The 15,646-nt window shown below is 37.7% G+C and overlaps 1 protein-coding gene across 1 annotated transcript in view; it reads left to right on the top strand.

Annotated features, from left to right (window-relative positions):
• The window catches only part of DHX36 (DEAH-box helicase 36), a 61,444-nt gene that overhangs the window by 16,389 nt on the left and 29,409 nt on the right, over positions 1–15,646 (top strand). Inside the window, exons 6-13 of the mRNA XM_066369913.1 lie at positions 6,671–6,750; positions 7,489–7,563; positions 7,677–7,843; positions 9,261–9,342; positions 13,207–13,347; positions 13,957–14,059; positions 14,426–14,513; positions 15,151–15,206. Of these exons, the coding sequence (XP_066226010.1) occupies positions 6,671–6,750; positions 7,489–7,563; positions 7,677–7,843; positions 9,261–9,342; positions 13,207–13,347; positions 13,957–14,059; positions 14,426–14,513; positions 15,151–15,206 (792 nt within the window). The remainder of the gene's footprint in view (positions 1–6,670; positions 6,751–7,488; positions 7,564–7,676; positions 7,844–9,260; positions 9,343–13,206; positions 13,348–13,956; positions 14,060–14,425; positions 14,514–15,150; positions 15,207–15,646) is intronic.

Raw genomic sequence — 15,646 nt, 5'->3', positions numbered from 1 at the left:
CACCTATGTATGGATTCATTTAGTTCTTAGTTTTTTCTAATTTACTTATTTCACTCTGTATAATGTTATCAAGGTCCATCTATGTTATTGTAAATGATCCGATGTCATCATTTCCTAAGGCTGAGTAGTATTCCATAGTGTATATGTACCAAAGCTTTTTAATCCACTCGTCCACTGACAGACACTTGGGCTGTTTCCAGATCTTCGCTATTGTGAACAATGCTGCCATGAACATGGGGGTGCATTTCTTATTTTCAACAGTGCTATGGTGTTCTTAGGGTATATTCCTAATAGTGGGATAGCTGGGTCAAAAGGCAGTTCAATTTTTAATTTCTTGAGGAATCTCCATACTGTTTTCCACAGTGGCTGTACCAGTCTGCATTCCCACCAGCAGTGCAGGAGGGTTCCCTTTTCTCCATATCCTCGTCAGCACTTACTCTGTGTTGTTTTGTTGATGAGCATCATTCTGACAGGTGTGAGGTGATATCTCATTGTGGTTTTAATTTGCATTTCTCTAATTAGTGATGTTGAGCATTTTTTTAATGCCTATTGGCCATCTATTTATCCTCTTTGGAGAAGTGTCTATTCATTTCTTTCGCCCATTTTTTGATTGGATTGTTTCTCTTCCTGGTATTGAGTTTTACAAGTTCTCTATAAATTTTGGTTATTAACCCCTTATCAGATGTATTGTCAAGTATATTCTTCCATTGTGTAGTTTGTCTTTTTATTCTGTTCTTGTTGTCTTTAGCTGTGCAGAAGCTTTTTAGTTTGATGTAGTCCCATTTGTTTATCCTTTTATTTTACTTGCCCGTGGAGATAAATCGGCAAATATACTGCTGCGAGAGATGTCAGAGAGCTTACTGCTTATGTTTTCTTCTAAGATGCTTATGGTTTTACGGCTTACATTTAAGTCATTTATCCATTTTGAGTTTATTTTTGTGAATGGTGTAAGTTGGTGGTCTGGTTTCATTTTTTTGTAGGTAGCTGTCCAATTTTCCCAACATCATTTGTTGAAGAGGCTGTCTTTACTCCAATGAATGCTCTTACCTCCATTGTCAAATATCAGTTGTCCATAGTGCTGTGGGTTTATTTCTGGGTTCTCTGTTCTGTTCCATTGATCTATATGCCTGTTCTTATGCCAGTACCAGGCTGTTTTGAGTACAATGGCCTTAGAGTATAACTTGATATCCAGAAGTGTGATACCTCCCACTTTATTCTTCCTTTTCAAGATTGCTGAGGCTATTCGTGTTCTCTTTTGGTTCCATATAAATTTTTGGAATATGTGTTCTATATCTTTGAAGTAAGTGATTGGTATTTTAATCGGTATTGCATTGAATTTATAAATTGCTTTGGGTAATATAGACATTTTAATGATGTTTATTCTTCCTAACCATGAGCACAGTATATGCTTCCACTTGTTTGTATCTTCCCTGATTTCTTTTATCAATGTTTTATATCTTATAATTTTTTGAGTACAAGTCTTTAATCTCCCTTGTTAAATTTATTCCTAGGTACTTTATTTTTGGGGTTGCAATGGTAAAGGGGATTGCTTCCTTAATTTCTCTTTCTGACAGTTCATTGTTAGTGTATAAAAATGTCTCTGATTTCTCAGTATTAATTTTATATCCTGCCACCTTGCTGAATTTATCAGGTCAAGTTGTTTTTTGACTGAGACTTTAGGGTTTTCTATATATAATATCATATCATCTGCAAATAATGATAGTTTTACTTCTTCTTTTCCAGTTTGGATGCCTTTTATTTCTTTTTCTTGTCTGATTGCTGTGTCTAGGACTTCCAGAACTGTGCTGAATAAGAGTGGTGAAAGGGGGCAACCCTGCCTTGTTTCTGATCTTACGGGGATTGCTTTTAATTTTTGCCCATTGAGGCAAAAATTGAGGTATGTTCCCTGTATTCCCACTTTGCTGAGAGTTTTGATCATGAATGGGTGCTGGATTTTATCAAATGCTTTTCTATTGATATTATCATGTGGTTTTTCTCCTTCCTTTTGTTTATGTGATGAATCACATTGATTGATTTGCGAATATTGTACCAGCCTTGCCTCCCAAGAATAAATCCCACTTGATCATGGTGTATGATTTTTTTCATATATTGCTGGATCCGGTTTGCTAATATTTTGTTGAGGATTTTAGCATCTAAATTCATCAGAGATATTGGCCTACAATTTTCTTTCTTTGTGTTGTCTTTGCCTGGTTCTGGAATCAGAATTATACGCGCCTCATCAAAGGAGTTTGGAAGTCTTCCTTCCTCTTGAATTTTTTGAAATAGCTTGAGAAGGGTAGGAGTTAGTTCTTTGAATATTTGGTAGAATTCACTTGTGAAGCCATCAGGCCCAGGACTTTTCTTTTTTGGGGAGTTTTTTGATAACTGTTTCAGTCTCATTTGTTGTAATTGGTCTGTTTAGGTTTTCTGATTCTTCCAGATTAATTTTTGGAGGATATATGTTTCAAAGAATTTGTCCATTTCATCTAGGTTGTCTAGTTTTTTGGCGGACAGTTCTTCATAGTATTTTCTTGCAATATTTTGTATTTCTGTTGTGTCAGTTGTTATTTCTCCACTTTCAATTCTAATTTTATTTATTTGAGTTCTCTCTCTTTTTTTTTTTGGTGAGTCTGGTTAAAGATTCATCGATCTTGTTTACCTTTACCTTTTTAAAGAACCAGCTCCTGGTTTCATTGATCCTCTGTATTGTTTTTTAGCCTCTGTTTCATTTATTTCTGCTCTGATCTTTATTATTTCCTTCCTTCTACTAGCTCTGGGCTTTACTTGCTGTTCTTTTTCTAGTTCTTATAGATGCAGGGTCAAGTTGTTTATTTGAGCTTTTTCTAGCTTCTTGAGGTATGCCTATAATGCTATGAACTTCCCTCTCAGGGCTGCTTTTGCTGTGCTCCATAAATTTTGAGTTGATGTATGCTTGTTATCGTTCGTTTCTAGGAATTTTTTCATTTCTTCTTTGATCTCATTGTTAACCCATTCGTTATTTAATAACATGCTATTTAGTTTCCAAGTGTTTGAGTATTTTTCAGTTTTTCTGTTGTGGTTGATTTCTAGTTTCATGTATTGTAATCAGAGAAAGTGCTCGATATGATTTCAGTCATTTTAAATTTGTTCAGTCTGCTTTGTGCCCTAACGTGTGGTCTATCCTAGGGACTGTACCATGAGCACTTGAAAAGAATGTATATTCTGCTGCTTTAGGGTGAAAGGTTCTGAAGATATCTGTTAAATCGAGTTGATCTATTATGTCCTTTAAGTCTGCTCTTTCTTTGTTAATTTTCTTTCTTGAGGATCTATTTAGTGATGTTAGTGGGGTACTGAAATCCCCAACTATTATAGTATTGCTGTTGATCTCACCCTTTAAATCCATCAAAGTCTGCTTTATATATTTAGGTGCGTGGATATTTATAACGGTTATATGTTCCAGTTGGATTGCTCCTTTTATCATTATTTAGTGACCTTCTTATCTCTTACTATAGTCTTTGTTTTAAAGTCCATTTTGTCTGATATAAGTATTGTACCCCAGCTTTTCTTTCATTTCCATTTGCATGAAATATTTTTTTCCATTCATTTATCTTCAGTCTATGTGCATCTTTTGTTTTAAGGGTGTCTCTTGTAGACACCATATGTATGGGTCCTGTTCTCTTATCCACGCAGCTATCCTATGTCTTTTGATTGGATTATTTAATCCATTTCATTTAAGGTTATTATTGATATGTAGTTGTTTATTGCCATTTTATTCTTTAAAACTATATTCCTCTTTTGCTATATTCTTTTTCTCCTTTGATCTGTTTACAACATGCCCCTTAGCATTTCTTGCAGCCTTGGTTTAGTTGTAGTGAATTCCTTGAGCTTTTTTTGTCTGGAAAGCTTTTTATTTCACCTTCAATTTTAAACGATGGTCTTGCTTGATAAAGTAGTCTTGGTTGTAGGCTCTTGTTCTGCATTACTTTGAATATTTCTTGCCATTCCCTTCTGGCCTCTAATGTTTCTGTTGTGAAGACGGAAGTCATCCTTATGGGGGCTCCTTTGTAGATAATAGTCTTTTTTTCTATAGCAGCTTTTAATATTTTCTCTATCATTTAGCTTTGGTTTTTTAATTATGATGTGTCTTGGTGTAGGTTTCTTTGGGTTTCTCTTTAATGGAGTTCTCTGTGCTTGAACTTGTGAGATGTTTTCCTCCCTTAATTGAGGGAAATTTTCAGCTGTAATATGTTTGAACAAAGTCTTTATCCCTTGTTCTTTCTATTCTCCTTCAGGAACTCCTATGATGCGGATGTTATTTCTCTTCATGTTGTCACAGAACTCTCTTAGAGTTTCCTTAGACTTTTTGAGTCTCTTTTCTTTTTTCTGCTCTGCTTTCGTGCCTTTATTTATTTTGTCCTCTAACTCGCTGATTTGATTCTCAGCTTCATCTATCCTGCTTTTAATTCCTTCCATTGAGTTCTTCATTTCTGGTATTGTATTTGTTGTTTCTGCTGATTCTTTTTTATTACTTCAATGTCCTTTTTTATATTTGCTATCTCTTTATTTAGGTGTTGGTAATGACCATCTATTGTTCTAATATCTCTGAGCATCCTAACAATCGTTATTTTAAACTCTGCATCTGGTAATTTGGTTATATTTGACTCATTCAAGTCCTTTTCTGGGGATTTCTCTTCATTCGTGTTGCATTTCTCTGCCTTCTTTTTTTGTCTGTGTAAAAGAAGGTTTTGGCCACTGGAGTCTACTGGGTGTGGCCTCTGTGTTTCCTAGGTGTGGTCTTTCTGCAGGCTTGTCACCCCTCTGCTGATGCTGCCTAGGGCATTCGGGTCTGGGCGTTGCTCGTGCCTGTCCACTGGGGCTGTTACTGTGGTTTCTGCCTCTCTTTCACGGGAGTGGCTGTGATCACGCGCTCGGGTGTACAAGCCTCGGTGGCCTTGGCCTTTGCCCCGCCCCCGTGGGTGGCATTATGCTCGGCCATGAGGGCAGGAGTGAGCACATTTGCTCCGCTGCGGGTCTCTGCCTGATTCCAGACTTTCACCCCGCCCTTGCAGGAGGAGCCCGCTCATGGGACAGCTGCAAGCCTTGGCTCTACAGGGCTGGCGAGACTGCTTGCCCACGCTGGGTAGTGGGACTCTGCCTGTTCTGGGTTTTTGACTCCACCCCCGTGGGAGGAGCCAGTTCGCAAGTCATACTACAAGCCTCAGTTTGCTGGCAGGGCAAGGCTATTCTCCTGCACCCTTGATCAAGGGCAGGTCTCCACCCCTTCTGGGGTTCCCGCGCCCCCCCTTCTGCAGGCTGGATTTCAGGCAGCCCGCAGCTGGGCTTGACCACTTTTGCACATCCCCTCCTCCCCTACTCCCCAGCTGGGCAAGACTGAGCTCACAACTGGGCCTCAGTGGTGGCCAGCCAGCTTCTGCCCTTGCTGACGGAACTGCGCTTCTGTGTCCTGCCACCGCCTGCCCTCAGGCAAGCACTTAGCCTTTTGGGTGGGGGCGCTGCAGCTCAGACCCTGAGACTCACTACTGTAGTCCCGAAAGCTCCCTCCTTCTAAGCAACTCTGTTCTGAGTGCCGCAGGAGAGCTTGTTTGGCTGGTGTCCTGCTTCCCTTTGCTGTTATTGCTGTTTCCAGGGGAAATATTCACTCAGATTTGGGGAGTGACTCATCCCAGAGGTTAGGGTGGCTATCTCTCAAAATGTTTCTCCCTGTGCCTCCTAGATTACACTCTCTTCCTGCTATTCCGGTCCTTTCCTCTCTCCTTGTCCCCTGGAGCCCTGGGTGAGTGGTTGTGAGAGAGGTTTTCTGCACGGTCCCTTCAAGAAGAATCCTGGGTCTGAGAAATCAGTCTCTTTCTCACAAACAGGATCCTGTCTTGTTTCCAGCTAAATACTGTCCATACACCTCTTCTAGGCTCTGGGGCTGCAGGCTGGAGCTTCATTCCTGGGGCTCAGGACCCTCCCCTCTTTGCTAAACTCACTTCCCGCCGCGTGAGTCTCTCCCGGCTGCCATTCACTCCAGGGAGCTGGGCAGCCCTCTTCACGTTTCTGCTTTTCCTACCAGTCTCAGTGTGCCTTCTTCAGTGTTCCTGGGTTGAAGAGTCCTCTTAGTTTAGTTGAAAATTTGTTTTTCCAGATGATGGTTCTTAAAATTAGTTTGTAATCCACTTTGGTTCTGGGAGGTGGGAGTTGGTATGTCCGCCTACTCCATCGCCATCTTGTCTTCTTCTGCAGTAGTCTTGATAATACCTTTTTTTTCCCTCCAAGATCTGTTCTTTTTAAATGAACAGTGTAAGCAGTAAAGGGAATAATAATGTATACAGAATATATTGAATGGGAAATTTTACTTCTGACATATTATGTTTTAAAAATTGTGTCATTTTCTAACCTAATTCATCACTGTTCTGTCAGAAGATGACTTTTGGTTACTTTTAGTTACACGAATCAGTAATGATTATAATAATTTCATCCCTCCGAAGCTCACCTTTGGCAGCCATAACTTTTACAACATAATCAAGTAGTCTGCAGCTCCTAAGGATACCTCAGATTTTAATCTCTTTTTTTTTAAGTTCTGAAAATCTGATGAATAGTTTTCAACAATCACTTATTTTCCTGGATGTTTAGGATATTTATAGTAAAATTCTGTTTGCTTTGTAACCATATTTTGTTTCCATTGAAGGTTGCAGAAAGAGTGGCTGCAGAAAGGGCAGAATCTTGTGGCAGCGGCAATAGTACTGGGTACCAAATCCGTCTCCAGAGGTAAAGAATGTACACATATTGTTTACAGGTAGATTTTAGTGAAAAATTTGAAGCTGGAGATTCAAAAGATACTTTCTGCATTATAATGCTAATTATTACTATTAGAATTAACATTTAAAGTAACTGAAGCAGGGGAGGCCAACAACCCACAAAGTCATTTTTTTAACCCAAATTTAGATTTGGATTGCCATTTTAATGTCTTTTATAGTATAGAATGATTAGAAAAACAACTTATTTCCTGGATATACACTAATAGATTATCACTCCCCCTGAAGGGAGTCCATGTTCTATACATATTTTGGTATTACTACCCAGCCCCTGATAAACTTACATTGATTTTGATATCTTTAACCCCCTGTCCTACTTAATTGTATTTCTTTAGTTTTTCTTTTGGAGTCAAGATTCCATTTACTTTTAAAATAAACTGACTTTCCATTCACTGTACAGAAGTTTAGGCCCTAAGTAATGGGTCATTTTCTGAATGTGACTTGTGCTATTACAAAGAAATAATTAACATTGAGTCATGAAAACAAAAATAATATACAATGAAGTTGAATGTAGTATTTCTTATTACCCTATCGTATAATAGGAATTTCTATAATTAAAGTTAAGTATGAATATAGTTATTAAAACTATAAGCACTTTTTAAATTAAAGTTTTTCTTTAAAAGTTTATGGTAGTTAGTAATATTTTAGTAAAGAAAACCAGGAATTATTAACTTGTGTCTTTTATTCACAGCCGTTTACCAAGGAAACAGGGTTCTATCTTATACTGTACAACAGGAATCATTCTTCAGTGGCTCCAGTCAGACCCGTGAGTGTATTTCAATTCAGGACATTTAATTAAATCTTATCAAAAGATATAATTATTAAATTAGACGTCACTATTTATGGAATGATTACTACTTGGCCACACTTTTGCTTTAGGCATTTGTCCAGTGTTAGTCATATCGTGCTTGATGAAATCCATGAGAGAAATCTCCAGTCAGATGTGTTAATGACTGTCGTTAAAGATCTCCTCAACTATAGGCCTGACCTGAAAGTAATATTGATGAGTGCAACGTTGAATGCTGAGAAATTTTCAGAATATTTTGGTGAGTAAAATTTATGGCTATTACTTTAGATAATTACCACATAAAAGTCAAACCACAGCATTGAATAATTTTATAAACTTTTTGTGAGATTCTTTTGTGGGTTTTATGTACTGTCGCAGGCTAGGGTGGCATTTTGCTAATGACAGTAATACTAGCGACCACTTAACAGAATACCTTCAGTGTACCAGGTAGTATATATGGTGCTTAGTCTTTATGAATTCTCATAATACCTTGTGAAGTAGGGCTATTTTCATTTTTACAAATGAGAAAACACTGACCTGTGGTGGCGCAGTGGATAAAGTGTTGACCTGGAAATGCTGAGGTCGCCGGTTCAAAACCTTGGGCTTGCCTGGTCAAGGCACATATGGGAGTTGATGCTTCTAGCTCTTCCCCTCTGTCTCTCCTCTCTAAAATGAATAAATAAAATAAAAAAAATTAAAAAAAAAAAAAACCAAACAAATGAGAAAACAGCCTCAGCACAGTTAAGTAAGGAGCTTACCCACAGTGGCCTAATTTACAGAGGGTCAAGAGGATTTGAAACTAAATTTGACTAGCTGCAAAGTATATTCTTTTAAAATTATGCCTTTGTCTCTTCTGTTTATAATTGGGGAAGGAGGAGAAAAGGGGAAGGAGTTAAAATGGAATGTAGCTATATTTAATACATATTCTGTATTCAGCTCTGTATTCAGTCATATTCTGTATGGACTCTTAAAGTCTTATGAACTTGGTAAGTATTTTATGTCCTCTTTTTCTTTTCTCTTTTTTTTGGATGAGTTACCCAGAATTAACATTTGAGCTACTTAATTCAAACTTAATGAAAGTGAGAGGCAAAGCTGTGATACCTCAGATACTTTGACCTCTGCTACAATTGACCTTTCCTTACAGTGTGTGTGCTATTTTGTTTGGTACAAAATGTCAATAACATTTAGAAAACAGTCCCAGGAATCCTTTTTCTTTTTAAATAATGATTCTAAAATAATAAGTAACAATTTAATATTTGGTTCAGTCTTGTTTTAATTGCTTTTTTCTTCTGCTACTCTGGGAGTCATGGGAGGAATGCTTCATGTGTAGATTTCAATGAAACAGGTTCTGATGATACCATCTTGGCTAGTGAGTGACCAAGAGAAAATAGACTTCTAACAGGTTTTGAGTAGATTTAAAATTCTTTACCCTTTGGTATTCTCCATTACTTTATAGAACTGTGAGATATATGTATAGTGTAGTAGCAGTAAAATGGTGTTGAGTGAAGACTAGACTACTGTTTATTATTGGATTAGATGTAGAAAAATAGGATAGAGCTGTAGAAGTTGAGGACCATTTTCTGTAAAAAGGGTAATAGACTCATTGTCTTATTTGCAATGTTTAATTTTTATTTGGAACATTTGAGTACAGACTTATGCTTTGTTTACCGTAATAGGTAACTGTCCAATGATACACATACCTGGTTTTACTTTTCCGGTTGTGGAGTATCTTTTGGAAGATATAATTGAAAAAATAAGGTAAGTAAATATTAGAAAATAAAAGATTAAAAAATAGCTAATATGTCACATTTTTTAAATTCAGAAACACCTGTAAACACTTTCTTCTAAAACATTGTTTTTCCTTAGTCAGGGATTCTAGAATTTGTTGCACACTAAAATCACCCCTTAGCCTTTTAAAATACAGATGCCATAATCACACCCTATCCCTTCATGACATTACAAAGTCTGGGTTGGTAACTAGGCTTTAGTATTTTCCAAAGATCCATGGGCAGCAATGTTTGGAACTCTGTCTTTTGTGCTTGAATCTCACTTCTGGTTTTCCTGACTAATTTTTTAATTCTCCTTCGCGGGCTTCCATTCCCCACCCTTTCAATATGATTTTCCCCAAAGGTTCTCCATTAGCCCTTTCTCAGTCTGTTGTGATTTCACTGTGTGGTCCTGTTTCCATGACCATATGTCTGTATTTTCACAGCTCTCTGAGCTAGAGTTTCAGAACTCAGGCTCTCCCTGAACTCTAAACTTGTTGCCTAACTGTGTACTCTGCAGCACTCCAGCACCACAGATACCTGGAATGTCACGTTTTAAAAACCAACATTCCTGCTGGCTCTGGTTGCAACAGAGCAACGCCCCAGATGGGCAGAGCATCGCCCCCTGGTGGGCGTGCCGGGTGGATCCCAGTCAGGCGCATGTGGAAGTCTGTCTGACTGCCTCCCCGTTTCCAACTTCAGAAAAATACAAAAAATACAAAAAATAAAAAATAAAAACCAACATTCCTGCCATGCTTTCACCAAAAAACTTAGGCATTATAATGGTTACTGATGTTATCCTCAGGTATAAATCAAAACAGCTAATATTTATTGAGTAGTTATATACTAGGGTGAGTTAACTGCTTTATTTGTTTAATAACCAAATGACTGCAAGTCATTCTGTATTCCACCTCCTGTTCACCCCTGAAATGCAGCCCTTAAAAACTTTCGGCTTGAACTTAACATGTCTTCTCATTTTTATTTCTTCTACTTAAGGGCTATATTCTCTCTTCTCTGCTAATGTAATAGTTTTCTTTTGGTGCTATTATCTTGACTCAAAACTGCTGCCATATATTCTCCAAAAAATCTGCTCATGTGAACTTTCTCCCCCTAGACACAGCCCTGAGATTTGTCCTTAAGTATAGTACTTGTTTAAGAACCTTTATTGGTTTATCCTGGCCTGTAGCAGAGCACCTCCCTGGTATACCCAAGTTATTGATCCCTTCAACACTGGCCTTTAGCTATCACTGTCTTCTTCAAGGAGCTGTGCAAAATTATATTTGCATTCTGATTAGAAAAGACCTGGAAAGCATAGCCTCATAGTATCTACTTCCAGGGCCTAAGTTAGTCAGATATTCCCAGGCGCCTCACAGTCTGGGCCCACCCTGTTCTAGCCTCCTGCATCCCATAGGCCACTTATCCTGAGTGCACCGTTCTCCACTGTGCCAGCCATTGCCCTATCACTCAAGACTTGATACTTTGTTACATGTTGTTTCCTCCTTTTAGGCTTAGTTTTCCACTTTCTCCATCCTTTGACCTATAAACTATTGATTATATAAAACTGAGTCTCAGCTTCATTGCCTGTTCAGCCATCTGTGCTACCTCTCACAGAGGGAGTTGCTTTCTCATCCAGACTCCTATAGCACTTTTGTCATGTCCCTTACAACACTTATTTTATTGATATGTGATGTATCTTTATATTTGCCTCTTACACCAGATTTCACAGTTTGGAGATCAAGGATTTTGTCCTGTTTGTCTTCGTAACTAGTGCATAGCACAGTGCCTGACCTCTAGTAAGCATCTGATAAGTATATGGACAGATGTAGAAACCCTTGTGATGAGATTTTTTAGACTACAGAGCTTACTTGATAAATGAGAAAATGAGTAGTGGGAAAGGTGAGAAGGAAGACCATAGAGTGTATTTTACATGGAGAAAAGTCATCTGGATTTTGAGTACGTGTTTATTCAACAGATGATTTTTAAACTTTACGCCTTGCACTGTGTGCTAGGGTCTCAGCATGAAACAAAAAAGACTTGGTACATACCTCATAGCTTATATATGGTCAGAGAGACATATACACTATTACTATAATGTATGATTGACCTGTTGTGAGAGTAGAATGTGTTGAGAATGAGATTTTGTACAGCAGGGATAGTTTAGGCAAGTCAGGAAAGCATTGAAATTCAGAGTAAGAAAGAGGGATGTGTATGTAAATTGAGAAACAGTGTATTCTTCCATGCTCTAGTTCTGTCAGTGTCCATAAATTTGTATTCCCTTCCTCAGTGTATCCTACTTCCACTGTGTATCCTACTTCCACAGCACATTTACCAATCGTTTTCCAAGAGAGTAATTGTCAGCAGCTTGACAGTAATGAACACAAAGTTTCAGGGATCAGGAATCTAAACTTACATGGAGGTGAATTGCTTTCCTAAGCTGTCTAGTAGAGGCATGTTATGTACAAGGAACTGTAGCTAAGGGGTCCTTGAAACAAAAGGATATTCTCTATCCTTACCATTCCATAGCCATCCCAGAGAGGGCAGCTGAAGGAGGGTGGTCCTTGGATAGAAATTTTCCTCAGGAACTCTGAGCTATCACCTTCTCAGAAGAGCTGCACTAGAGGGAAGTAAGAGGGAAAGATGAGATGGAGGGTGTGATTGGGCCTTTGGGGTGGGGAATGAAGGTTACCTCTGTTGTTGGAATTGCTGGGAAGGGAGCCAGCTGTGGGTTCATCCTGCTGACAAGGACTAATCTCTGTCTCAGGTTGCCCTACCTCAAGCTGGTGCCTCTGTATGCATCGAAGACTTAGGGGAATCCTGGGTCACAGGTACTGCATAAGGAAGGGGATTAACACTTTTTGGGTGTCTGCTATGTGTCAGGCACTGTGCTTTACTCATAAAACTTTGTTTTTATTCTTACGCCAGTACTGCTATAAGAGTATTAATCTCTCAAATAAGGAAATTAAAGACCAGAAAATCGCACCTTGTTCAAAGTCACACAGGAGGTCAGTGGCAGAGCAAGGACATCATTTCCATGCGCCAACCCACCCTCCCACCGCCATTCCGTCTAGATGCCGTCCCCTTGGTAAACTCGGACGGGACTGAGGTTAAAGTTTAGGTTCATTTTTCTTTATCTCTCTTCACCTTCATGTGCTCAGAGCCTACTTACAGTAGGTGGGATTCTGGGGTAGACGTGCCCTGCTTACAGCAGTCACTGCAGCATGGAGTCATGGCACAGTGCTGGACAAATGAGATTTGAGTGCTGATTCAGGCTCGGCCCTTGGCTATGTCTGTGGGCCTGAGTAGAATTAAATAGTTGTCAACCATGAGTCTGCACATCTATAGATGTACTACCTGAATCTCCTGGGGCCCTAATTAAAATTCCTGAATTAGCAGACCCCTGTCAGACTTGAGTCCAAATCACAAGGTATAGGATTTTAGAATTTACAATCTACAAACTATCCAGGGAATTCCTATATGTATTCAGGTTTGGAAACCTATATGTAAAATCTGAATCTTCTACTAGGCAACATTAGCTATTATTTTGGACCTAATATGTTAACTTGTTTTAGAGCAAACTAAAGATAGAAGGTGAAAGTTAATCTAATTTTGATTGCTTAAAATGATCTAGAAGTGTATGTACTTTGATACAGAAGAATGATTTTCAATTAAAATGTCAGATTTTTTGTTAATGAATACTTACAAATTGATAATTTAACTAGTGTTCACTAAAAGTTATAGTGAAATTGTTTTTTAATCTTTTTAAGAACTCTAAATGTAAGAAGTCATAGATATTAGCTAAAACCAAAGTTCTGTTGTTTGTTTTAAGTGAAGCTATTCAAGAATGTTTTTATTTTAGATATGTTCCAGAACAAAAAGAACACAGATCCCATTTTAAGAGGGGTTTCATGCAAGGGCATGTAAATAGACAGGAAAAAGAAGAGAAAGAAACAATCTATAAGGAACGCTGGCCGAATTATGTAAGGGAACTGCGGAAAAGGTAAGTTTATTTTGTTTGAAAGTCAGAACACAGTGACCCAGTGACTAAAACAAAAAGCAGGAGTTGCCTGACCAGGTGGTGGCGCAGTGGATAGAGCGTCGGACTGGGATGCGGAAGGACCCAGGTTCGAGACCCCGAGGTCGCCAGCTTGAGCGCGGGCTCATCTGGCTTGAGCAAAGAGCTCACCAGCTTCGACCCAGGGTCGCTGGCTCCAGCAGGGGGTTGCTTGGTCTGCTGAAGGCCCGCGGTCAAGGCACATGTGAGAGGGCAATAAGTGAACAACTGAGAAGTCTCAATGCGCAGCGAGAAACTGATTATTGATGCTTCTCATCTCTCTCTGTTCCTGTCTGTCTGTCCCTGTCTATTTCTGCCTCTGTAAAAAAAAAAAAAAGCAGGAGTTACCTTCTTGAATTTGTATGTATTTAAGGAGACTACTGCATTCTCGTTCCCGCTAACTACTATGCTGATTTGACTTGTACATACTATTATTTTCTCTTATCTACTGATTATTCCCCATTTGCAGGTTGAGTTAATTTTTAGATTTTATAGAAAGTTAAACTTCAGGAAACATTATCGGGTATTTTATGATTTTCTATTTAACTTTGATAGGTATTCTGCAAATACTGTAGATGTTATAGAAATGATGGATGATGATAAAGTTGATCTGAATTTGATTGCTGCCCTTATTCGATACATTGTTTTGGAAGAAGAGGTTAGTTTTTTTTCTTTAAGTGACATAATTTCAATTTTATTTTCATATCTAGGCCATGAAAAAAAGAAAAAAAAATTTAATGTTTTTAAAAATAGCCTATGAAAGAAACTGCATTTTATACCAGAAATGAGAATCTCAAAATCCCAAGGATTTAGATTTATGAAGAAAAGACTGACCAAATGAAAAACCTGGTTAATAAATTCTATTTTTGAAAAGCAAGTTTATACTGTTTATTTCTAATCAGTAACCATAATTCTTCTGAGGTAGTATAATTGTAATGAAGACTTCCTTCAGTGTGCCCAGATGTTTGCTCTCAGTGTATTCTGTTATGTGACGCTCTGTAATGGTCATTTCCTCTGCATGCAGGATGGGGCGATACTGGTCTTTCTGCCAGGCTGGGACAATATCAGCACTTTACATGATCTCTTGATGTCACAAGTGATGTTTAAATCAGGTATTACAGAAATGTATTTTATTGCAGTTCTGGGAGTGGAACTTGAATCACATGTCGCCTGCTTTTTAATCTTTCATTTGAGGAAGTGTTGCTTCTAAGGCCACTTCAGTGAAAGAACTTGGATGTCTTAAAAATTATTATGTTTAAAACTATGGGTTACTTCTGGAATGTATTATGTTTAACCAGTGCTAATTATTTTTAAATTGGATATGGAAATTTGATAAGTAATTTGCTTTATAAATTCAAATATTCTATATATAATTAAAAGAGTGAGGGTCATTCAAAATCTACAAACTTTGATTCATATTGAGCAAAATCCTTTGGTCTTCAATATAGTGGTGGGACTGGAGTTAATGATGTTTTTCTAGTATAGTTTGAAAAGATTATTTCCAACTTTTAAGCATTTTTTTAGGAATTTGGGCAATGTGCTAATAAATGAAATAAATGAACAATAAAATGTTGACAAGAACTTGTTGGAGCACTCAGAAAGCAACATAAGAATAAAGTTGATCTGCTTATATTTAGGAATATAAATTAAGAATTAATGTAGTTTAACCATTGAATTCATTGTTTCCTGTATGTCTGATGGCGCTTTTCTGCAGCTGTTGTAAAGTTTAATTTTCTTTTTAATTTTCAGACAAATTTCTTATTATACCTTTACATTCACTGATGCCTACTGTTAACCAGACACAGGTATGTTGTTAAATTTATTCAGTCTTCCTGAGGGAAGCTTAAAGCACTGCTTACTGTGTTTTTGTTGAATTGTTTTATTTTTAAAGCATATTATCAAGTATAATTCATATAAAAATACTTCTTTGAGACCCTTTGCTAATGAGTCTTTAGGTGATGATTTTACAAAAACATGAATAAGAGAGGGTAATCCACAAGTCATATTAGTTTTGTCAACATTAGGGGAAAGTTGAAAGATTGGTTTCACCAATAACTTGTTTGGCTTTTCTGAATAGAAGATAAAGGATATGTGAGTACTAATAAAAATAACTCAACATAGAAATTGTGTGTGACATGCCATAGTTTGATATTTAAAATTTTGATATAACAGCATTAGTATATTTGCAGGTATGAGGTGTCTTATTGTCAATCATGTATTATTTATTTGAATATTTTGGCTCAGA

The sequence above is a fragment of the Saccopteryx leptura genome, chromosome 2 (assembly GCF_036850995.1).
Source record: "Saccopteryx leptura isolate mSacLep1 chromosome 2, mSacLep1_pri_phased_curated, whole genome shotgun sequence".
Taxonomy (NCBI): domain Eukaryota; kingdom Metazoa; phylum Chordata; class Mammalia; order Chiroptera; family Emballonuridae; genus Saccopteryx; species Saccopteryx leptura.
Note: the sequence above shows the minus strand (reverse complement) of the source record. Positions and strands in the feature narration are given on the sequence as shown.